Source organism: Daucus carota, chromosome 8 (assembly GCF_001625215.2).
Source record: "Daucus carota subsp. sativus chromosome 8, DH1 v3.0, whole genome shotgun sequence".
Classification (NCBI taxonomy): Eukaryota; Viridiplantae; Streptophyta; class Magnoliopsida; order Apiales; family Apiaceae; genus Daucus; species Daucus carota.
In genome coordinates this window covers 29,924,703-29,950,294 of record NC_030388.2, presented here as the reverse complement: position 1 = coordinate 29,950,294, position 25,592 = coordinate 29,924,703, and the positions used below count along the sequence as shown (strand labels likewise).

Sequence of the window (25,592 nt, the reverse complement as noted above, 5' to 3'; positions counted from 1 at the left end):
TTCCCCAAACATATATGAAGCTGTATGGATCGATCGCATTATATGGCCATAACTGCAGACCCTAGCTGGAGCCTGGAACACCATAACTATTTATAGAACAGACATAAAGATGTTAAACATGATTTGTATGGAGACTTTAACGGGAGTTACTTTTAGGCTAGCTAGCTATTAATTTAATTGCATAATATAGCTAGCACTGTAAATTTAATTGCATGATCTAGCACATGTTTAAAAAACAAGCCTTAAATAGCCATTGGTGGATTTTGATCCATGATGTTAGTACAATTTATTAGAACAAAAATTGACATAATTGGTTACTAGTACATGGTTGTTCACATGGATGTGGGGTTTGGAATATTGCATTCAGTATCATGGTTAATTAAGATTTTATGGATGCATGTTCAGTGTCTAAGCACAAATTCATTAAGGCAGCTAAGCTATATATATATATACACACGATACTTGCTATTTGTAAGACAACACCCATGGAGGGTTTAAATTCAATGGATTGTTTTTAGTCTATAAATTTTAATGGATTATATGTGATTTTGATTTTGTGCGAATTTTTGATAAAATGTCGCAGAGTTAATAGGATTTAATTTTTGATAAAATGTCGCAGAGGTAATAGGATTTAAGCGCAATGCTTCAAAATCACATTCATTTTGATTGGATTTCAAAAAATTTAAAATATACGGAAAAATGCCACAAAATCCATCATTTTATGAAATCCAGAAAAATACATCAACATTTGAATACCATCAGATTTTAATAGATTTTAAACAATCTCAATTGAATACCATCAGATTTTAAAGCATAATTTAAAATTCCAATTGAATACACTAGATTTTTTAGTATAATTTAAAATCTCGATTGAATACCTTAAGATCTTAATGGATTTCAAACAATCCCAATCAAATACCCTCGAATTTCATAAATGCAAAAAAATACTTTATAATCTCAATACAAAATATTCGACCAACATTCATACGAGACGGTGTAAAAGGGGACAGAACGGGTATAAGAATTAGTCAGTGATAGTTTGGAAGTAAAAATGGGCGTTTGACAGTATACTACGCATTTTCTTCACAGTGCAATAGAATGTTATTATCTAAGAGAATAAAAATAATATCTACTGTAACTGTATACACTAATGTTCTCTATCTAATTTACACGAGGCTTGTCAACCTAGTAGACTGCATGAGAAGAATGTTAAGACTAATGACTATATAACAGCCTCCAGAGTTCGCTCAACATGCATAAAAAACTGACTATAGCATCCTCTAGTATGCTAAAATCTAACAGGACATATATTTCAACACAGAAGTAACAGGAATATTCTGTACTTCCACCTAATTCGCTGTGGATTTAACCATAACAGGTACAAAGGATTGGTATATCATTTAATATTGTGCTCCAAATTTACAATTTGCATGTAGTAAAGGTTACAAGTTAAAACACAAGCTCCCGAACCAGTGTCCTTGGGGCTATGCACACTATTTGCGGTGCCTTCTCTTTTGCTCAACTCTTTGTCTCTTCTCGTCATCCCAGTCCCTGTCATTATACATTCTGAAGCAAATGTGTCAAGGGTATTCAAATTGTCACAAGATATGATATTCGCATTTGATGCCAAGGACGAGATACTATGACATTTTAAGTCAAATTACCATGTTCACCAAACTTTTGCTTTCAACCATCATTAACAAATTAGATTATTTTTTTTTAAGTAGGAAACTAGAGAGCATAACAAAAAGGAAAGGAACCAGTAACTTAAGGATACTGTTCTGCATCACGTCGGGTCATCTTGTTAATTGTTTCCTTGCCATGACCTCGCAGTCCAGGTTCTTCAATGTAACCAGCACGCTGAGGCATGGCTGCTTTCCGGTCTACCCGTTCTCTACCATCATAAGGCTGCGACAAATTTATAGTAAGAGGCGGCGGTGGCCCTGATGGAAGATATTCACCAGCTTCAGCTTGCAGGGGCTCCCTTTTGATTTTCCTTTTCTTAGATGCATTTGCATCCAAGTCCTCCTTTGAAAGATTTGCTTTCTCCCTTTCTCTTTCCCTATCCCTCTCCTCAACCTGCATGTTGTGTCGAGGGTATTAAGCATTAAACAGACTATGAAGCCTCATAGACATCATGTTACCAAGATATCTTAAAGAATGTACTTGTTCAACTAAAAGTAGGTTTAAAGCCGAGAGCAGTCTATTGACTTGACCCAAATTTTCTAAATGCCAACTTAAACTTTGCCTAAGCTAAGAGTAATATGTTGCGAGAACAATCTCTTCTATCCTGAGTAATATTTCTCTGACATGGATAGCTATTACATAACCACCAACTCAAACAAAATCTTCGTTGAGCATTGAAACCTTAAAATAAACTAGCACAATAAGATGACTAGACATTATGTTCATAAGTATATTACTGAGGAAACAAAAATATGCTATTCAATCTACCTTTCTGCATTTTTTAATCAGATAGTTATGACATGCCTTTACACCATTCAGAAAACATCGATGTAGAGATACAAACTGAAGTCATCACATGCAGCTTCAGAGACGTACCTTTAATGGAAAGACATCTCTTTCTTCCCTCTTCCTATCACGAAATTCATCTTCTCTACGACGTTTGGCTTCATCTTGCAATAGAGAGGTATTCTCCTCAGATCGCCTTCGTTCCCTCTCTTCATGCCGAGGGGAGAGTCTTTGACTGTGCCTGGCAGTACCTAACCTTCTATCACCATCATCATCTCTTCTTCCCGAGCTAACTGACTGTGGAACCATGTGTGCAGGTAAAGGTGGTGGTGGTGGCAAGCTTTGCCCATGAAACCGGTCATCAGCATGCAATTTTTCTAGAGATGTGTCGTTATATCTTGACTTAATCCTGTCATCTTTGTTTCTTTCATCCTTTGATTTTTCAGTAAGCCTATCAAAGCCCCTATCGATACCTCTCTCCTGCAATTTATCTACAGAACGCTCTCTTCCATATCTTTCCATGGACCTATCCCGTGATTTTTCCGAAATGTTATCATCACCTCGAGATTTTTCCGGTCGTTCAATTCTGTCTCTGTGATCTCGATCATACCTCTCGCCAACTTTTTCTTTTAGTCTATCAACAGCCCTGCTGCTTATTTGCTCATCCAAACCTCGTCTATCAATATCAGCAGGACTCGGTTTATCAACTACTCGTTGATCAATTGACCTTTCTCGGTCAGGAAATCGGATGTCAGCCTCCAATTCTCTTGAATCGGTATCGCCTTTCCTGCGTTTACTCAGCCTATCTAGTTCCTCAGCTTGATTTACTCTCTTATGAGGCTTATCAACAGGTTTTGGATTAGCAAATTCATTCCTAGGCGACTGGACTAGCCGAGAGGACTGTCTTTGTGACTCAGAAACTTCATTGCCCTCCTCTCTTACAGAAGGAAGCCTTGAATCAATAGCTTTTACAGCCCCACCCTCTGACTTCGTTTCATTGCCATGGAAATCTGAAGACCGTGTAGTAGCTGCAGATACTTTAGCTGAAGCTAAGCCATTGCTACTGTGTGCTGAAGTAATGTTAAGCGACGATGTCTGTCGCCCTTCAGATGGATCATGTGTTGAAAGGTCTCGGTCACCAGTGGAAAAGGTACCTGCCGCTCTACCAATTGTTTTCCCAGCTTTACCATCGTCCTTTGTAAGATCTTGCCTTGTTTGCTTAGAAAGAGATCCAGCAGCAAGTGACCTTTTCGATGCGGCTCTTCCCTAACAATAGAAAATAATATTTTACAAATGATAAATAAACTGCAAATGACTTCACGAGATTGGAAACACACGAGCAAGTATGATCTAAAAAATTCTACCCCCTAGCAGGTTCCAGCTAGACCAGCACATAACCTTAAATAATTAGAAAACCCCCTTTCTCTATTCCACATCACCTACAGCCTATTAATGTTTGAAGTCTCGGCAAAGGTTGTTGGATTAAGTCTACCAGACTATATAAATTCGAGTGATACCTCAGATTCGAATGATGTCTTCCCAAAAACTCTCAACGTGTTCTCCTCCAGTGTTTTATTTCCAGATTCCTCTCCCTGCTTTTGGTTTTCTACTGATTTAGCTGTGGCAGATAAACTTTCTGTTCTTTCTGATTTCCCATCAGCAGGTTTTATTCTTCCTCCAGCAGGTTCATTTGCAGCTACATTAACAGCAGAACCATTGTGTGGAGGAGCTACGTTACCAGCCAGAGACTTTGGAGCAATAGGAAGTACTGGCTTTAATTCGAGATAACCCATACCAAATTCTTCTTCTGTAACCCATGATGACTGAAATATGGGAAATGGGTCAATACATCTTTAAAATATAACACTTAAATGAACATGTAAAAAATTTAAGGAAACTCAGATCTATCGTTTTAAGATAAAAATTTTAATTTATAAATCATACCTTTCTTGCAGCCAAAGCTGCAGCAACACCTGTGGCCAACACCTTCAGATCTTCTCTTTCGTCACTTTTTATTTTCGCAACCTATGTGTGACCATTAACCAAAAAGATCAACAAGGCCCAGTAAAACTCAAACATCAAAATTAAATTCATACTCCAACAATCTTATAACTATATCTCCCTCCAATATAAAAATATTAAACCAATACACATATAGAAGGATATTAGTGGCAATAATTTGAAGACAGCAGGTGTTGATTTGATTCTTACACGTTTTTCAAGATTGATACCACTCTTTCGTGTGACAGGAAATACAGCAGATATTTTGGTTAACAGTATTAGAGCATTTCGTATTTCCATGTACTCTGGTGACTCCAAGCACTGTATAAGTAATCTGGTAATCCTTTGACTCCATTTCCAGTGCACCTACCATAACACAAGGGAATGCTGTCAATGCCGAAGTATGTTTAAATCAGCGTGCATTTAAAATAACATGAAAGCCTCCACGCTACCCATAACAAGGTATACGTATATGAAAGGGGAATGTTGTGACATACCACCAGTGGTTGAGAAACCATGATTATATTATACCTTAGTCAGTACTCAGTTCATCAGAATTTTCATCAACATTCTAACTGGTAGTTTACTGACACATTAAAATCCATTCTCAATCCAACTCTGCTTGTTTACCATATAAATTTTGCTACACATGCTGGCAACTAAAATTTGTTCGCAGGAATACTGAAAGCAACAAAAAATATATACCGAGGTTTCTTAATTGCCTTCTACAAATTACACAGGTATCCCGACAAGATTTTTATAAGAACTTCTGTGTGACAGTAATCAATAGTCTGCTGAATAAGATATAGGACATCAGAACGCCATATGGACCTATGTGGATAAAACAAACATCTTCCTGACATAAAAGGTTTTACCCAGGGCACAAGCTGACATATCACGAGGATCGGATATACTGACTTTTGGCCCTGTCCTTGTTTTATAAGAGGCTCTTTGTAGGGTTTATCACGTGAAGAAAGATAACTAATTGACACATGAGACAGAGCATGGTCTTCATCCTTTTAACATACATAACACAAAGCTAATATGGTTGGCATAATTAAAGGATACATAGCTAAATAAAACCCTTTTCATTTATTTTCCACGCTTAGTAAATCTGAGCTATTGACATGCCATCCTAATGTTATATTTTGTTTAGTTATGCAGATAGAAGAATGACTATTATGATAGTTTTTAATTAGGCATGATTCTCTGCAGTAAAATTCCTTAACCATTACATAGAAATCTGAAGGGTTCTATCAATGCAGCTGACGAATGTGGCTTGTTTAACATAACACAAGCTTACAGACCTCCCTCAAAAATACTAATTACTAATCCCTAGCATTGTAATCTAGTGAATACCCATTTTTTTGTTGGTAACAGAAGTTGATGGTTATAGTCTTAAGGGAGGTATCAGTGTATGCATGCCCAAATTATTTCAATCGACCACAACCAAAATAAACTGCTAAGATGGAACAGCACCCGTGTTTTATCTGTACATATCCTACTTCCACCTTGCTAAAAGTTACTGTTACAGGATAAATACTAAATGACAAAAAGAAGTTTGCAGATTTAATATCCTCGGTGTAGTTAAAACTTAATTTTAATGTGTATATTGCATATATCCGTGACGTGTGTGCGCGGCATACACATACATACAAAAGTTCAGACACTGAAAAATTAGACTCAGTAAATTACATGACCATAGACCATGAACAATGTACCTTAATAAATTGGCCATATGTAACACGCTGACTGTTTGGATATCGATAATATACAGCAAAACCTGGCATATTCCCGCACTCCCGTTCATATATTGATTCATCACTCTGAAAAACAGAACAATGGTTATAAATTAAACTCGTAAAACTATTAATCCACCAAAAATGAACTATCTAGGTATGCAGATAAACTAAAAGACCAAAGAAGACCATGATCTACCTTCCAGTGATAAGCAGTCTTCAGTGTCTCAAACAAAAACCTTCCAAGTCGACCCACTTCGTACTCGGTACAGCAACAAATCATAGGTTGTAAAGTCTTGCATATTAGAACATCGATGTGGTTGACAGTATTAAAAAAGGGAGTCCCAAGGGAGTGAAGAGTATGTACAAACATAGCACAGTAAGCGGCGTCAGGCATACTGAATGTACATCGTGGAAAGATACACCTCTGAAGGAATTCCATATTTATTTTCAGGGTATCAGGACAAGAGCTTAACCACTTATCTTTTTCTTGACTGAGTCGCCTGCGAACAGATGCAACATTTGATTCATGCTTCTGCAATTCACTAGTCAATCGGTCTAAAGACTCTTGAATCCTTTCCTTATCTTTCTTTCTTTTGGTGATTGCTGAGTTCGAATTATCAGAGAGTTCTTCCAACGCCTTAAGTGCAGAATGCAGCTTGCTTATTTCTGACTCATATCGGTTTCTAGGAACGTACAGATCATATAATGTAAGACCCCAAAAGGTGGCATACAGGTCAGGAGAGAGGCTATTCCAAGCCTTAGGAGGTAACATTGATCTAGCAGTGTCCAGGAGAGCAGACCACCTGCGAATTATATAAAATGAGAGTTGACTTTGAAGTGAAATCAAAAGTTAAGAATCACAGGAATCTGCAATAGTTATGGTATACATCGTTAGACATTTATATTGCAAGCCTGTGTAAATAAGATATATAGAGCATTACGTAATAGGTTTCCTTGAAGCGCCAAGATCAAGAACAGGTTGGCTCGATGGATTTGTAGCCACATCTTTTTCCGTGTTTGCACTTTCATCACAATGTAAAGGCCAAAAGACTTCAGAACTAGTCTGACATTTAAACAGCCTCATCACGGGTCGATAAATTAAAAATGCCACCTAACAACAGAAAATCTCCATCATAAGCAAGGTCTTGGCACATGAGACGAAGTCTGTAAGTTCATAAAGGTAAGAAACAACAGTATCTTGCTACAAAGAGATGTGTGCTGGTGTCTCCAACAAATGTATATTAAAGCATCCAATCCAAAAATAAAGTTGTTTAGATGAAAGAGACATGTTTAGAAGGTCTAATACCTGGACAAGGACGACACAGTGCTTGAAAGACGGGAAAGAAAGAATAGTTTGGGCAAGGATCACACAGACACACAGTGATTGGAACAAGGGAAAGAAAGAAATGTTCACAAGTGATAAAAATAACTTATCTTCATCAATGATTTCTTTTGCTATGACAAGCTAACATTAAGACAAATATGTACACTTGTAAATTTTAGTTGATTGCATTATATTTATTAACTCTTCCCTGCCTTGGTACTTGCTTTTGTTCTTATCTTATTGTACGCAGCCTGTTTGACATCTGTTATATTCCATCAGCAATATCCAGTCTCAAGTGAACAAAAACAGGTGCTTCATCTAATTAAATTACTTTCATATAACAAAAATAATAACTGAGGAAAAAATAAATAGTATTATATGCAAGAACCTCAGGATCAAGGTGATATAGATGTATAAGATCATCAAGAGTGGGAATCAGTTGAGCATAAGCTGTTGCTGGCGTAACTGCACTAGCTAAGAATTCAACATACTGAAGAAGGGTCCCATGGCATCTATCAAATTGCTCGCTCACCATCTTAATGTGAGGTGCATCCGCACTAATAACAACCCTGAAGGCCAAAAGACAAGCATATTGCATGTTAAACAGATTGCTACATTCAGAATACATCAGAATGACATTTAATAACCCATGGACGTTTCCTAACCAAAGATTGTCATAACATGTGACTTACACAGAACGATGCTGAGCAATTAATAGTAAAAGGGGAACCGCCAACTTTGGTTCTTCTTTCGGAAATAAGGAATCCCTCAGCCTGTTCGTGGATTTAACTAAAGCCTGTCCAGAGATAATTAGTTTTAGCAACTCCAGACCTCATAAAGATAACAAACTTAAAGAAACATACATATATACCCCCCACCCCCCCACCCACCCCCACCAACACACACATATAATCTATACTCCCTCCCCCCCACCCATTTGTTTACATTTGGGTGGGGGCGGAGTTTAAGGAAATTGTATAAAGTAGTGAGAAAAGTAAGAGAAGTCGGTGAGGTGGTGGGAAACATTCTTTCTTAATTTATAGATTTGAAGAAGTGGATGAAAGTAGTCGGTGCGAGTAATTTTATTTTCATATTATAAAAGTTTACTATTTTGGAAAGTTTTGAAAAGTAAAGAATTGACGGAAACATTCAAAAACAGAAAGCATAGTGATATTGTTGGGACAAAGGGAGTACTATACTATTAAGGCCCAAACATAAACAGTTTGGTGGTCGATCAGTAATTGGGCCATGTTAACATAATAACAATAGCAATATAAATTAGTTAGTCATTTGGACCAGTTAATTTTTACAATTTTAATATTAATAATATTCTAAATACGTTAGTATGTGTGTATGAGATTTAACCTTATAACAATATTTTATGCATGTTCAATCCTATTTTAGATTTATTATAAATTTTATTTTCAACCCCAATATTCTATGTATCACTTCATAGTTGCTCTGTCCAAATATGAAGCTACCTAAACAACTTCAAAGATGTTGATCAAGTATCAAGTATGCTAGCCAAGCCATATCGATTCTCCTCAAACCCAATACATCTTACCCAACCTGATGGCAACAATTGTAGTTAATTTTTTTAGCCACAAACTTCTACTCCTAACTATCTTATGCTACAGTATTGCTTATTTGCTTTCACCGCCCCTTCTGCATTATGATTCGAGGCATCATGGTCAGAATCTCAAATATCTTGTGTTCCCAATAATTTTAGTCAATATGATTTGAAGGGGTCAGATTCACAGATTTGTAGGTAGCTATAATTGATTACCTGATACAAGTGCTACAAAATGATATTATATAAGAGATGATTGCAGATACACATCAAATACAAAGTCTCGCCTCACTCAATATGATATCTATACTGAACTATAATAACAATAACCGGACATAGGGATAATTTGTAGTAGTTTCGTTAGATAATTTTGGTCATCCCTAAATTACCCTCTTCTCTACCTTTTTAAAAAAATAAATAGAAAAAATTATATAAATAATGGGAGAAAGACCAACATGTCTCTTCTTAATTGTAACATGTCCTACTCCAATACAAACAAGAACCATCATGTAACTCTTCTCAACTCTAATATGTTATACTCCGAGACATCTTACTCTAATGTGTGACACTCCAAGACAAACAAGGACCATTAGGTAACTGTTCTCAACTCTAACATGTTCTACTCCATGGCAAATAGGAAGCCCATACAAGATAAATAATATCATTTTCCTTACAAATGAAGAAAAAAGAAATAAAAAATCTGATTTAGAATTTAATCAAAAAACACATCAACACATATTAAATTATTAATATAAGGAAAAATTTACAAATAGATGATAAAAATGTTTATTGTTTGTACTGCCTATATACAATATAAAAAAACATTGTAAAAGCTAAATCTCTAAAATAAAATATAATCAATTAGTTGATAAAAGTTAATCAAACTTCAATGCATTATCATAAAATTCCTCATGCAAAAAAAATGCGGAAATCCAACAATACAAAACCACTGATAAAATGATGTTCAAAATTTAACAAGAAGCAAAAAAATTCGGATTAGATACTCGCCCATTCGAAGCACGGGCTTAATGCTAGTATATATAATATAAGAAACAAATGTAAATACTTTCACCATATATCATCGAGTATCTCATTTATTGCAACACTAGGGATGGATTCCCCGCTTAAATTTGTGTCTACTAAATATAACCATCTTCTGAAAATAGTTAAAACACTTGTACACATGTCAACAATTGTAATATGAAATGAGTTCTAAGAAACACCTTATTATTTCGGGGTACCCCAAAAGAAGTCGCTTGATACCGCAAAGTCTCGCTTCCTGCCATTGCATCAAGTTGTTCCTCTGTCATGTTCTCCGTGTATTGAACATTAGCCATTTGCTGTATAAGTTCCTAAAATAATGATAACTTTTAGCAAGTTATATACCAAAGTAAATAAGATCACAGACGTTTGGCATGCCCTAAACCTCAAATACCTGCAAGAGTACAAGCTCAATACCATTTCCTTTTTTTAACTGATTGACGAGATACTGAAAAAGACCACGCAATTCCATTGAAGGATATTTTTTACACCTACAAAAGATTTGTAGCAGTTCAGCAGAAATTTTGCAGGCAGACAATTTGGTGAAAAAGTAAAAAAACATCAACTTTCACTGTTACTGTAACACATACGTTAAAGTGACAGGGAATCAGACAGACAAGGTAAAACTGTCTATTTAAGGCTGTAAAATTTTACAAAAATATAGTCAAACATGTGTTACATATGATATTAGCTGTGCTATTTCAACATAACAGAAGGTACAGCAAGGAGCATAGACATGGATGATAATTGTGTTGCAGTCTTGTGGATACTGGTACGATTTGACAAAATCGAGAAAAAATGTAACTGCACAAATTTTCTTCAGACCAGACTAGGAAGGAAAACTTGATATTGGGGGAAACAAACAAAAAAAATAAAAAAAAATCTGTTAGCAGCATGTTCTCAAGGGCCTAACTTGCCTCTACCTTTAAATTGCAGAAGTGGAGTACAGTTAGAAACAGAAAAGAAACTAGTAAGCAGGAGACTACTATAAAGAGAAAACTTATTAAGATATGTATTTGCTAAATGAGTCAATGAGATAGAGGCATCCAGCAAGTAAGCAATCATTTGCAATCAGTACCTAAAGAAAAATTGGCAAACTATTGTACACTGGATGACAGAACCATGGATCCCAGGAGTTTTTCCAATCAAATAAAGCAAAGTGCAAATATATTGACACTGAACGCCGTCATAATATCGACTTTAATTTGTAAGCCAACAAAAATAGGAGACTACAGTAAACTAAATAGAATCACTTATTTAATTTTTTTTTGATATTTGTACCAATAAGCAAGACAGATTACTTTTTAATCAACTACTTTCCACAACCAATATAAATTCACAACCTATTATAGAGTCTAAAAATGACCTGGCTAAGCATAATGCAGGAAGATTACACACCAGAGGGGAGAATAATAAGGTAAACGTTTCTGAAAAAAGGCATCACATGCAACAAGAGACACCCTGAGAACTAATAGCTTTCAGTTTTAACAGAGTTTTTTTTCGTATGTTACATGCAAGGCTTTCAATAAAACAAATAATTGATCAAGTACTTTCTTCAAAATACATATATCACAAGGCTGATTCAAATATTTAATAAGACTTCCCCAATTCATTGTATGATAGAGCCGTCAGAGCACCATTGACAACTTCAGATGATGAGAGTCCAAAGAACGCCACTTTGATTTTAACCTGAATCGTCTCTTTTAAGGAAATTGAATTTTCATTTGAAATCATGAACCAAGTTCCAGTAACACAAAGGCTGGGGCCATAGAAGTATAGACAGCTTGCGCTTGCCTTTATTGAATGTCAGGTGCGGGTATATTATCACGACATATGAACAAAACAAGGAACCATCATCAGGGCAAAAAATTGATATCATCTTTGATCTCTCCTGCCAAGATAAAACCTCTCCTAAGATCACATTCTTTGGGACTGTTTGCAAGGTAGAGCTATAAACAGCTTCCTCAGAGATGGTATGGGTTTAAAAAAAAGTCCCAATAGATTCTTCAGAAGTAATAAAAGAATCAATGGCGATATCAGAAAATCCTTAGAGGAAAACCAACTGTCCAGATTAAATGATAACCGAGCACCCCCAACCACCAGCTTGCCAACTAGTTCTAACCTTCAATTTTGATCAATAAATTTAGCTTTTCGCACATGCAAAGCGAAATCGGTGGGAAAAGCATATACAAAGAGTAGATGTTCAATAAAGGAGGCTGAAGATACTTTTTACTATTCCTAGAAACACATCTTCATACCCATCTTAATCCACCTCATAGTTTAAGCTTCATAATATAACATTGAATAAACAAACATAATCTCTTTCCTCCTACAACCTCCACCTGTGGCCACTAGAATCCGATTTTTCCGACTTCTAGTCTGCTCTACACTTTTTTTGTTTTCCTCTTAACTAAGTGCTTTTCATATATACAGCACCTTATGTCTATGGATAGAATTTCCTCAATAGGACAGGAAATATGTCTCCCTTTGCTATATTTCCTTCTATCCAAAATGTGTACTTCACCTTAAAAAACCTTTCACCAAAATATAAACATTAAGCTTCAGCAGGGCTCAAGGTATCAATGGGAAGAAACCTTCACTTAAAGACTCCCCAAAGGTCGCTTTCCCTTCAACTCCACAACACTAAATTTTCTTCACCGTAACGATAAATTGATCAGTGGATAATCACGTAGGTGACAGAAAAGCAACCACGCAACAGGCTAGCTCAAATTTGATTTTGAAGTACATACACAAACTAAACAATTGCACTGCAATGTCAGAAAAAATTCCACCTCTGGTCACCCTGCAACTAGTACTCTGCAGCCCAGACATCGTGTAAAGCATCCCACGGTTCTAAATATTACAAGTAGCTATTTTAGATTTTCAAGTTAAGATGTCAAATGAGCTCTAGGAAATCATGTGCCACATATATTAAAGGTAGAAAGTGTCGAAACTAAGAAGAACGTAAGCAAAGACACATAAATATAATGACTGATAGGGCTACATGGGAGGACTGACAAGAATACAGGAACCCTACAAATGCAAACTTGTGGAACTTCTTTAACAATTACACTGGACTAAAATCTTCAATAAATATTCTATTCACCTCAAAGTCAAAAAATTGGTAAGAAAAATACTGAAAGGAGGTAAACATATTAAAAAAGATAAGTTTCACATTTTAGATAGAATAATCAGCAACAAATTTTCGAAAAAAGAAGCAGCACTTACAAATGACCCCAAAATGAAGCCAATGATTGAAGCCAATCGGATAAATTAAGACCGTCATCTTTTAGTTTCTCCCGTCCAACTAGTGCCAAACGCTCAATCACAACATATTCAAGGATATCATACTCCAGCTGCATCAAGAACACAGAATGTGAAAGAAGAGACAGGCATGACTAGAACAGATTCTAAGATTAGTGAAAAATGAAATGAACACGCAAATGTACAACTATTTGGGAAATATAAATTCCAACAATAAAAAAACTACAGCAACAGCAGTACCACACCCACTGGCCACTGGCAATTTTCCAAATGGTCCATGGACTTGCATATAACTATGCAATTCAGTGGAATTAATTCACCAGCAATCAACAAAAAAGTCTTCATTTTTAAACAGCTTACGGTTTTATGTTACATTTAAAGGCTTGAACAGCAAAAAATAAAATGAAATCTACGTGCAATTTGAAAATTTTGCGAACTGAACTTTGAAATAGAAGTGTACATTCTTTTAGTAATATACACAAACTTGGAGTCCTTGCACCAGGCCCCAGGGACTCCTATTTTATATATGATTTCAATGCTCAGTTTCCAAGAAAATACTTCACCTCACTCTGGTCTTCTGCTTGTTTTCCTCTCAGCTGTACAACATATTCGCTCAGGTTTCTTATTCTATACCACAATATGTGCATTTTTCAAGTTGTTTTTAGATGGTCATACAATTCAATTAAAAAAAATCCTTAAATCCTAGAGGAACTATTTTGATGATCAAATCAAACATTTCTAACTAACTTGCAAAAATTTGATACCAAATTACTGTAATTCAAGTGGGAAGCCTAGCACACTAGTCATCCTGTCGGGTCGACCAACCAGAGGTACAGGTTACGGTTCATAGTAGCGATGGTTATATTGGATTTAATATAATGGAAGTGACACAGTGCAATAACTAAGAACGCCATTTTGTCAGACTCAAGTTGATCACATAATCAAGATATATCCCTGAGGTATTTTCAGCAAAACAAGTTAAAAAAACAAATAAACACCTGTGTCAAGTATTTGAATGCATCTACAACTGGAGTGATCATATCCCTGTAAGCCTCAATCTGTCATAATTACAAATAATCATATTATCAATGAGCTTCGTACACGAAAACTTTAACCATTGTAACTGAGTTTAGGAATAACAGAAGTTGGACCCCATTTTAAAGCACCTGGTGAACAATGGTTCTTAAAACTGTCATTGGATTGGCATGAGCTAGTTTTGCAACCATTCGGCCTAGCTGCTTAAGATTTTCTTTTGCAAGCCGTTTTAAAATCCTTCTGGTATCCAACTGTGGAATACAATGACTTGCGAATTAATACTTGGGAAACAGCAACAGTGATTTGATCTTTGGAATATACCTTTGCTGTCTGCTTTGCGGACAAAACCATAGGAGTGCCCTCATCATCCTTTTCCCATTCTCCATATAACCGGTACCTCGCCTGGTTAAGAGTTTTTCAAAGCTGTTTTAACTTAATAACACATAATTTTTAAAGAATAAACAATTTGTTTTGATGACAACCTCATACGGAAGGAGATTCAGCACATCCCAAATTTCTTGCCCTACAGCAGGATTTGCAGGTATCATCTGTAAAGAAGGAAGTAGACAAGCTCCTAGGGATTCCTCAATCCTTAACCTTGCCTCTCTCAAGTGCACACGAGGAGCTTTGTTCAGAAAAGAAGCATTATCTGATTTGAAGGCACTTTCACCAGACTTGGAAAACTCCAGAGCAGAGAGGTAATAGCCCCTTAATACTCTACACACCTGTTTATCATTAAACCAGATAAGCACCTAAATAAAAGTTGTATATGACAAATAAATTAACAAATTAACAACGATCAAGGTTATTACAGAACAGATAGAACTTAACATGTTGGATCCTCATGAGGTTAATAGCTTCCTTAAAGGTGAGATGTGCACACCTTAACCCCTCCTCTAAATCTTAGATATGTTTCCATGAAGAAACCAGCAAATTAATCTAGATAGGATACCGGTATGATAATATCACATGTGAATTGCTCATCACATACAGCAACAATCAATGAAATCAGCATATGTAATAATGACAATATAAAAACATGTGTTTCCTGACTTTTGATTCACTTGTCTACTTGCATCTTACCAAGACTCTTGTTTTTTATATGGAAAATTGACATTCATACACAACATTACAGACACTGAAATATTTATTTATCAATGTACTAAGTTCTTGGAATATTTGAATCCCCAAATCAGAGGATCGCCAAAAATAGATAAATCCTTACTTCAGATACTAACACACGAAACCACAAAAGAAGTACCTTTTGCAACAATAAAGTATCACGATAAAGATAAGGTCCTGCACAGGACAACATCTCAAAAAGCTCCTTAGGGAGATCAATGAATTTCCGATGGACATATGGAGTTGTATCCCCAATATCAGCACTAGACCTCGAGTGTGAACCAGCATTTTGAAGTTGCATTTGATGGACAAGCTTATATGCTGAAGATATTGAATTATTGATAAGCCTGGATAGATAAAACGAAGATAATAATATATAATGTTAGCAGATATAGATTATGATATATTGATATCAAACAGAAGGCAACTGAAAGAACATTATTTGCTAGAACGTTTTAGATTTACCTAAACAATCTGTTGCAGATCTGAATGTGCTCTACCGGATTTAGAGGGGAGAGACGGTCAAACAGTACATGGGAATGATACCTGAAGATTCAAACAGAAATTATATTTACATTTACATATACATAATACATACATACATACATATTATAGGCTAGTAATCAAATAAAAACGAAAACTAAAATAAAAACTACAAACTAATCTAAGCCATTAGATCAATCTAATCTAATGGCCACCCTAGAATTCACAACACACAATAAACCTGTACCCTCCCACACATGATTACACAGAATCCCTCCGTTTTTAATTTGATTTTTCCCGTCAATAAATTCACTTTTTTTAAATCCGACTTCACTGTATTTTTCTTCATCTCCCAACAATCAATTTCCATACCATATTTGATATATTTCGATGTGATTTATAAGGTTTTTTATTTTGGTTTTTAGTTTTTATTCTAAGAGAGGTTTGTAGTGGAGTAGCACCCATTATATATATATATATATATATATAGAGTCATACTCCAATAGAAACCTCCTTGTTCTAGAAACTAAAAACCAAGCTGAAATATCACTAAATCCTAAAGCAAATGCCACTAAATTCTTAAACAACCCCATCTCCACCTCCATCTTCACCAACCCCACCTCCATCTTCACCAGCCCCACCTCCATATCCGCCACTGCCACCACCTCCGTCGTCACCTCCTCCATAACCACCACCACCTCTATGCCGCCCGCCCCCTCCATCTCCACTTCCACCTCCATTATTTCTCTAACAACACAATCTCCACTCCATCTTCACCAACCCCATCTTGGTCGCTGCTTCAACCTCCTTCAGCCCCGTTCATACTTATTTCTCCACATCGGCTCAACTTCAAACGCGGCGGAGCCACCACTATTCCGGCAACGCTCCAACCCCCTACTTCAAGCCGCCCACACCTTCGCTACAATCATCCTTCCTCCATCTCCACCTTCACCTCCACCATCTCCACCACCGTCACCACCATCTGAATCGAAAACGTGAACAGATCTGGAGATTTGAGCAGTTTTTGGAACATATATGGTGATTCTGGGCGGTTTCTGCAAGTTTTCACTAATTCTTGCAACACAGATCACTAAATCCTAAAGAGAATATCACTAAATTGTACAGAGAATATCACTAACTTGTATTGGTTTCTAGTTTTTATTTTAAGAGTGGTTTCTATTTGATCATTAGCCTATATATATATATGACAACCAACAAACAATAGGGAAAAGATACTACTCCCTCTGTCCGGCCAGGTTGTTAACATTTGGGATAGAGGGCTGGGCTTGCATTTTAACTCCTATATAGTATAGTTTCATAAATTACTTCATTTTTTTCTGAAATAAGTTATAATATGTGTGTCAAGCAGTGAGAAAAAACTGTTAAGAAATATGAGGGACTGAGGGAGTAAAATATAATCTAATATTTTAGGTCTTATCATTGTTCTAGAACAAAAAATGAAACTCTTCTATAGCAATAAGCCAAAGAAGAAAGCAAAGTTATAGTAAAATAAAAGATTCTGAAGTAAAATGCAGCATAACAGAAACATTTGCAACCTAGTGTCCAAATTGTTCCTCTAGCAAGCGAATGTGCACACTGATAAGCCAGACTGCAGACAAACATCTAGATCTTAATATTGAACTCACCAGTCATCCACCGAAAGAAATCCAGCAAGCAACCCCAATGTCTGACTATTCTCCAACTCTGAAGAACGTTCCTCAACTGCCTCAGTTTCCATGTCTAAAGCAGCAAACAGATCTACATTCACATCCCCCTGTTTCTCATCATCCATAAGATCTTTTCCTGTTGCAGCAAGATTTATTTTTCCAATTTTGTTGGCCTGCAGTAATTAAGCGATGACATTTAATTATATAGAAACAAAATGGCAAAATAGATGTCAGGTAGGTCACCATTACAATAGTAAATACTCATCAAGGGTAACACGTGACTTCTACGAACACACCGATTAAGTAATTAGTGCTCAACTGTAGACATGTTTGCTAGCCCAATATGGCACTTAAAAATGCAACACATTCTACTTCGGGTTTGGAGAACCCGTAAAGTTTCTCAAAACCACAAACTAAAGGTTTTTTAAGTACATGACAATATAATGATTGGCAGACATTTATTTAAGAACTGGCCAAATGGAATTAATTTACAAATAAAAAACAAAACAAAAGGTGAAGTGAGAGGAGCAGAGAAGGAAACAGGGAGGGGGAGAGAGGTTGCATTCATCAAAAACATTAAAGATATATATATCTACACACACACATAAACTGTGAAAGGTAGGATAACATTAAGAGGAAGAGAAATTATTGATATTCATACCAAAAAAAAAGAAAAAAAAAAGCTTCCATCTTAAAATTTAAAAAAAAAGTACCTCTTCTAATCGCTTTGCAACGAAAGAATTATAATGCTCAAATGCATCATCATTCCTCGGAAGTAAATGTGAGTATCTGAAAAGGAGTCAGGGATGTAGCACGCTTTGTCAGACATGACTCAAACAATTAAAATATTTATTAAAATATTTTCCTAAAGAGTTAAAACTATAAATGTGAAAACAAAGGAAAAATTCTTCCGATTAAAAACTGAGCTACCACGCATCCGTTAGCAGCTCAAGGTTAGGTCAAAAGAGACTGTAATTCGACTAAAACTAATCTATCAAATAATATTTTTGAATGTTAAAGGCAAGTGTACACTAAAAAATGAAGTAGTGATTAATTAATTAATTTAATCCTACTGAGAATGGTAACCTTCTAAGCTTTCCTTCAATTACATTATTATGTTTACTGGTCCCCACAACCCCTGGTAAATAATAGCACCTTACAAACTATAATGTCATGATAATGGAACCTGGTCCAGGTGCCACTATTACGTAGATATATTAAATAAATAAGTTATCTTGTTGCCTTTAAATATCCTAAGTAACTAACTTGCTAACTCGACACCCTACCACTCCTGAAGTTCTAAATTAAAACTCTAACTTCACAAGACCCTAACTTGGCATGCATTATCAAACAATCCAGAATGTGAAGTCGATAACTTTAATTAGTTGGAAATGCATCATATTAATAGAAAACAGAACGACGTCTTCACTAAATCACTTCACAGCACTTAAAATGCTCACATGCCGTCAAGATCAATAAAGTCTTTTTTAACCAGCAGAGCTGTAAGCTGATAAAGTCCAAATGGTACAGCACTACTAACTTCCATCCGCTGATAATACTGAAACTTGCACCCTAGTATTTGTGATGCGTGGGACTGCAAAGACAGATACCAAAATTAGTGATATAAATCAACCCCTATGTTAGTGGAACCAAAAAAGACATCTTTATGTAAATGAAAATCAAGTATCATAACCTTGGGGAAAATTGGAATAAGGTCCAAAAAGACGACATTATCGGGCTGTAATTCGAAACACTCCAATACCTACAGAATCCAAATTCAAAGATTTGACAGAGAATATTTTTGTTACAATACACCCCTGTAGTTTCTTTGAATTAATATTGGTGCATTAACCCTTTTTTAATATGCCAAGCCTCAAAAATAGCACTAACATGTACAATAGGAAAGCAGAGCAACTTACAATGTCAAAAACACGATTCGGATCAAGATCAAAATGTCCGATCAATGACTGTAAAATATTAATTTGTTATAATAAATACAGAATTAAGAAAGCCAAAAGTATAGCATTGAAACAACATCATCCCAAAACCTTAATAATTCCAACTGTTGCTGCTGATCCATTCTGAGATGAAGCTTCTGGTCTCCCACAAAGAAGGGTGATCTACATTACAAGTAAATTGAAACCATGTTAAAATTCTTAGGTCTCAACTCTCAACCAGAGTAAAAAACAGTAAAGTAAAAAACAAAAGCTGACATTGAACAATAGTATAGAAGATCCTCAAGAAAAAAAACAATTAAACCTAAAAGTGAATATAGGGTTGATTGCAAACATGCAGTGTTTTCAGTAGTCCTAGTCTCCTAGATCTATATGCCTCCTTTTCAGTTCTCCCTCTTCAAGAAGCTTCTCCATGCCTCATTAAGTTCTCAGTTCCAATGCCCAACTCTTTCTCTATTATTTATGTCTTGTGTGCTACATTTATACTTAAATTTTCGAAAAACCAAGTGAAACCTGTCAAATTTGTTCTTAACTTAGTGGCTGTGGCCTAGTAAAGTGTGAAGTAGATATTTCTTTTTAAAAAATTTGATTGATATTAAGCTCAGTGACCAAACCTTCTCTTTGAATATAAGCAATATGTAGAAATCAAAAGGTGGTTTAATTTATATCTATTTCCTTCTGTTTGGACATTGTCAGTTATAGATAATTTCAAGATTATAGAATAGCCAGTGAACAAAATTTATGATGTGAGAATTAATGTTATTTAGGTCTGCTGTGTATTACACATTATAGTAACAACAAAGATGTGCGTGTTTGTAACTTCATATGGTACAGGACTGGTGTGTCTAATTTTCTCAACATCTCTGTTTCTTTTCTTCTTTTTTTGATACCAATCATAGTGTGCTAAGTTCTAACATGGGATGTGGGTAGAACTTCAGTTTAATTCTAAACTGAACCAACTGAATAACTCTAGCTTGGATCGGTTCAAATCATGTCACTACTTCAATTCAGTTTGGTTCAAAAAGCTAAATAGTTCGGATCTTGGTTTTTAAAAATCTGAAACTACTGTTTGCTCAGCCATCTGGCTAGTACCTACGCTTCGCTGCTCAGAAATAAGTATATTGCCAGACCTTAGTTAACAATTACTACTATTAATTATTGCCTATTCAAGTTCCAAAAAGTAAAATACATAACTTAGCCATCGAACTGGCTCTAAGCTTAGCTGCAAAGGATGCCAAGTTGTAATGAATCTCAGAAACATTGGTAAACCAACCTTTAAATCAACTTGCAACTCACAATTAGTGCATAAACATATCATAGTGTCCAGAGTTCATTTGACGTAACAAAATTAACTTCTCAAAAGGTCTCTTGCTTCTAACAACATTCAGTTTACTTTTAACAATGCATACATCAGTACAAAAAGTGGTCAAACATTGGTGAAACAACCTTAACATGGAAGTATGCAACTTGCGACTCACAATTAGTGCCTACTTAAATAAATAATACTCCCTCAGTCACAACCATTTCTATACACTTTCCTTTTTGGGATGTCTCTTCCAATTTTTTACATTTCAAAACTTACCAAAAACAAAAGCAGTACATTTTTATAATATAAATATTAACTACATCAACTACTCTCCTCCACAATACTCATTTTATACATTAAATATCAATCAGTCCCACCACTTTACCCACATTTCTTTCTCTTTTCCACTACTTTATCCATTTTTCTTAATCTTTGCCCAACCCAGTTGTGAACAAATGAGAGGGATTGAGGGATTAATGTGCCCAATTAATTTGAAATAACAAGATGAATTTCTCGAAAGGTCTCTGAGTCTATCAATAGACTCAATTCTGAGGGTGATCAGTTAACTTTTAACAATGTAGTCCCTCCGTTTCAAAAAGTTAGCCCTCTTTGCAAACATAAAATTTTCCATAATGTGTGTCCTACTCATTTTTTCAATACAAAAGTTTCAATGTTTCCTTTATACTTGTAGTTCAAATGTTGACCGAAGTAAATTCCATGCTAGAAATAAAGAGAAAGTCAATTGTTTGTAATTAATGCCTACAAAAACTTAGTTGTATTGCTTTCTACCTAATGCAATCATAATGAATAAAAAAGTATATAAGGTAATATATTTAATACTTCTTAACATGTGTGAACTTTACAAAGAGGACTACAATTTTGAAACAGAGAGAGTATAAAGAAGTTCCAAAAGTAGTTAAATAGTCTGTCTAGGAAGTATAAACCGCCCGATGCAGAGGCGCAAAAACATACTTTGAGAAACGGTGAGATCTAATAAAGTGCGCCAAAAATAAACTGAAGAGCCCTTTGGATATTAAAAAAAAATAAAAAATTCATGTACCATGAAAGGAAAAATTACCATACCAGCTTAGCATAACCTTCACTTTCTTCTCGTAGAAGGTTGAATTTGGTTTGTTGATACAGAAGACGAGTGTTTACTCTCACCTGAAATTAAGATCACAAGAACAGAAGTTTTATAAGCCACGTATATAATTAATAACTTTTTAACATTTGCCTTGTTATTGTATTTCAGGAGTTAAATATAAGCTCCCCCATCATTCTATCAAATTATTTTAATAGATCGTGCACACTGCACTGTCCAAAAAAGAAATTCAACATGCCATACCAATTGGCATAATTCAGACATAGAACATCTACGACAGATTCCAATATTTCTAAATATTGCTGAGAGAAGATGGTACATTTTGCAAGCTTCTTCATAACTTGAGTTACGGGAACTCAATAATTAGTAATCATAATTCATAACTTGAAGTAAATGTTAATTGTATTGTGTAGTCCTTACCTCTTTTGATTTTAAATCTGCAGCCTTTATCTTGATCATTTCGCAATCCCACAAAAATTCTTCCTATAAGATTTAAAGGAAGGGAACAATCTCATTGCTTTTTCTATATATTTAATTTTCTCAGTATCTCAAATATACGAGGCAAAGTCTTAATTTTAATTCAACCAACCTCACAGCGCTCCTGAAAAAGCCTCAGGGGAACCAAAGAACATTCAACAAGCCACTTCGCCTGAAGAGCAACAAAAGAAGATATGACTATATTAGTAAATTATATATACATGTGTGTATACATTGCACTGCTATATCAAAATAAGATATGACTATATTAGTATATTATATATACACGTGTGTATACATTGCACTGCTATATCAGAATAAGATCATTTTAATCCATAAAATAAAACTATGGATGATCAGAGGCAAAGTATTATCTCCCAAGTCCCAACTTGAACTTCATAAATGCACATTTAAGAGCAAGGTCAAACTACAACAAAGTTCATTTCGCGAAGTAAATTTGTTACACATCAACAGGCCTTCCGGTTTCTGCGATGAAGATATCTGCAGCTGTAATCTTATGTAAAGAAAATTTCGAGGCAGTATAATTTGTGCTTTTCTTAAGTCCTCCGATGTAATTAAAATAGAAATACAGAGCTGGATTCCTACTTTACAGAGGTGTGTGATACTATGATCTGCAAATGTAAATTATCGCTTCTATTTGTAAAACAAATTTCAATACATCTAATTTTTTCTTCAAATCAGAAGTAGAAAGTGCCCACCAGCCCGACCTTCGGTGCTAAAGGGATATAATCCTGATCAAATATACATGTCCGTATATGATCAATTGAAAGTAGCTAAGTAGAAGTACAGCCTTATATCCATGTCTACCACAAACACTGAGCCAGAATGGTTCTCATAATATATATACACAAGCATAGAAACATAGAAGTGTACATCTCTGGCACAAAAAGAGAATATGTTCAACAGGATGCTTACAAGTTTAATGAGTCGGCTGCGATATTCTCCGGGCATTGTAAGCTGCAAAATTTGAACCACGCTATAAGATATGTATATATATATAATACCTAACCAAGATAATCAAACTACCATATATATGTGTTTTTGTGTGTATGTGTGTGTGTGTGTTAATATATTGTTTATATACTACATAATGTATTAAAGAGTAAATTTATTCCACTAGGTCAATTATGTTAATACAACTCAACTCTATTTACCAAAGGACCTTTCCCACACCAAAAAGAAATCAGAAAACTTTTAAGCTCTTTGAAGTCATTGTTGCATTTACTTTTGTTTTGGCAGTAAAGTGTCGTAAACAATATCTGACCTCAAGACACTAGTATAGTCATTTCAACAGGTGGACCGTCATTAATATCCATAGCACAAGTGTGCATCCAAATCGGTCATGACATGCTTTAGTATTAAGAGACAGAATCACACTATTATTACCAGGGTGATTTAGACCATCCTTAATTATCACGACATATATCACACACAAGAAATTTAAGATTAAGAAGAGATGAAAGCAGTAGTCCATTTAATATTATGATTTAGATATGAATGCATTTTATGATTTCATCTTGTATATTCTAGAATAAAGATAGAAGGTATCAGTTCTCTCTCAGATTTCAGATATATTGTGATAGTTATCTACGAGCAAGTTAATTATTAGTAGCAATTCCCTTTTATTTAAGACTTATTCATATTGATCAAAAATGTCAGTTTAAGAAGTTGTTTTCTTCATTATTTGACAGAAAAGTAATAAGTGTTGGGAAATAGATATGCAAATTATGAGTATTTTCATCAATCCTGTCTGCATTTGCACGATAGGTCAGTAGCCTTCCTTTCTATCACAATTTTACACTTTTATTACTATTGTCCTACATGAGCAAGGTGGTTAAATTTCATTAAAAGCAACTATAAAACCTCTACACAATTTAAGTAATTTACACTACAGCTAGGAAAAATAACATTTATGACTCTAAACAGTCTGTAGAAGCTATACTAATTACGTAACTGTAATCGTGATATAAGTTGTTGGTTCATTTATTGAGGCACGTGCAAGTCCCCATAGGCCGACAAAATACTGACTATCCGCTTTCTAGCTACTTAACAATTACGCAATCCAATATCAATGATATCATATACGGAATCACTGAATAATCAAACAAGTCAAACCATTATATTCCCACACACTACCACAGCACAAACTCAAGTTCCAGTTCACTCCATCTAGCTCGATTCTAACAACAGCAACATTTCTCAAAATAAACAACTTACTTGAAACAACAAACTAACATCAATTGTGCATACATACAGGACATTCACATAGAATTACATAACCGACTCACATCCTGAGCCATTTGAGTCACTATATCCGTGAAATCCGACGCGACGCCCTCATCCGCCTCCCTATCACAGAACTCCACCGAATCCAGCGCCAATTTGCACCTCTGAAACGGCAAGTCACCACGAACCTACACAAAGCAACAAATCAACTCCACACACTCACAACCTCAAATTAACCCCAAAATCAACAAAAGCAAGCACGGAAAACATCAAATTAACGGCAAAATCAACAAAACAAGCACTCGAAACTTCGAAAAACACCGAAAAAACCGCGTACCATGGACCAGCAAAGCTCGTAGAGGAACCGAACAATCGGCACCGACTGATTCAACTTGAAGCTAGGGTTTCCATTTTTCCATTCCTTCAAGCACTCTTCAGTAACGTACACACACTCTACAGGAGGTAGAGACATGATTGATTAATTGATTGAGATTGTTGTATGTATAGGTTTGAGTTTGTGTGTGTATCGATGGAGAGACGTTAGGGTTTGGATGATCTGATTTAGGGGTTTGTCATGATTTTTACACACAGATACATACTTTTGTCGGTCTCGTAAATGAAGATGGATAAATATAGCTTTGTTGTAAAGCTGTTTGAAGCTTGGGACCTTGGGCTTTGCTTCGGGTTTTTCCGTTTGTGGGCTTTTATAGGCCCGCGACAATTTCGACGTTTAGAAGATTAATTTTCTAAGGGCAAAGTATGTAAGGCTCTACAAAAATTCAAA

The 25,592-nt window shown here is 35.4% G+C and overlaps 1 protein-coding gene across 1 annotated transcript; it reads right to left on the bottom strand.

Moving 5' to 3' along the window:
- Positions 1 to 1,077: 1,077 nt before the first annotated feature.
- Positions 1,078 to 25,440, bottom strand: LOC108199044 (THO complex subunit 2). The gene is made up of 32 exons (XM_017366803.2): positions 25,146 to 25,440; positions 24,871 to 24,996; positions 23,498 to 23,539; positions 22,674 to 22,733; positions 22,505 to 22,567; positions 22,066 to 22,146; positions 19,770 to 19,841; positions 19,641 to 19,688; positions 19,415 to 19,483; positions 19,182 to 19,315; positions 18,435 to 18,510; positions 17,701 to 17,894; positions 16,037 to 16,117; positions 15,711 to 15,918; positions 14,932 to 15,174; positions 14,771 to 14,851; positions 14,581 to 14,700; positions 14,413 to 14,472; positions 13,379 to 13,506; positions 10,545 to 10,641; positions 10,333 to 10,461; positions 8,232 to 8,335; positions 7,928 to 8,108; positions 7,157 to 7,326; positions 6,412 to 7,018; positions 6,195 to 6,299; positions 4,684 to 4,839; positions 4,417 to 4,497; positions 3,990 to 4,295; positions 2,563 to 3,738; positions 1,778 to 2,079; positions 1,078 to 1,566 (listed from the first exon to the last, which is right to left on the bottom strand). The coding sequence occupies exons 1-32, from the start codon at positions 25,278 to 25,280 to the stop codon at positions 1,494 to 1,496; spliced, it is 5,508 nt and encodes a 1,835-aa protein (XP_017222292.2). The 5' UTR covers positions 25,281 to 25,440; the 3' UTR covers positions 1,078 to 1,493.
- Between the last annotated feature and the right edge of the window lie 152 nt (positions 25,441 to 25,592).

Excerpts from the sequence above, each read along its gene's own strand:
- LOC108199044 (XM_017366803.2), bottom strand. The coding sequence starts at position 25,280 with ATGTCTCTACCTCCTGTAGAGTGTGTGTACGTTACTGAAGAGTGCTTG. Across the intron at positions 6,300-6,411 it reads AGACTGCTTATCACTGGAAG|AGTGATGAATCAATATATGA; the intron begins GTAGATCATGGT and ends TCTGTTTTTCAG. Across the intron at positions 4,840-6,194 it reads CATATGGCCAATTTATTAAG|GTGCACTGGAAATGGAGTCA; the intron begins GTACATTGTTCA and ends GTGTTATGGTAG.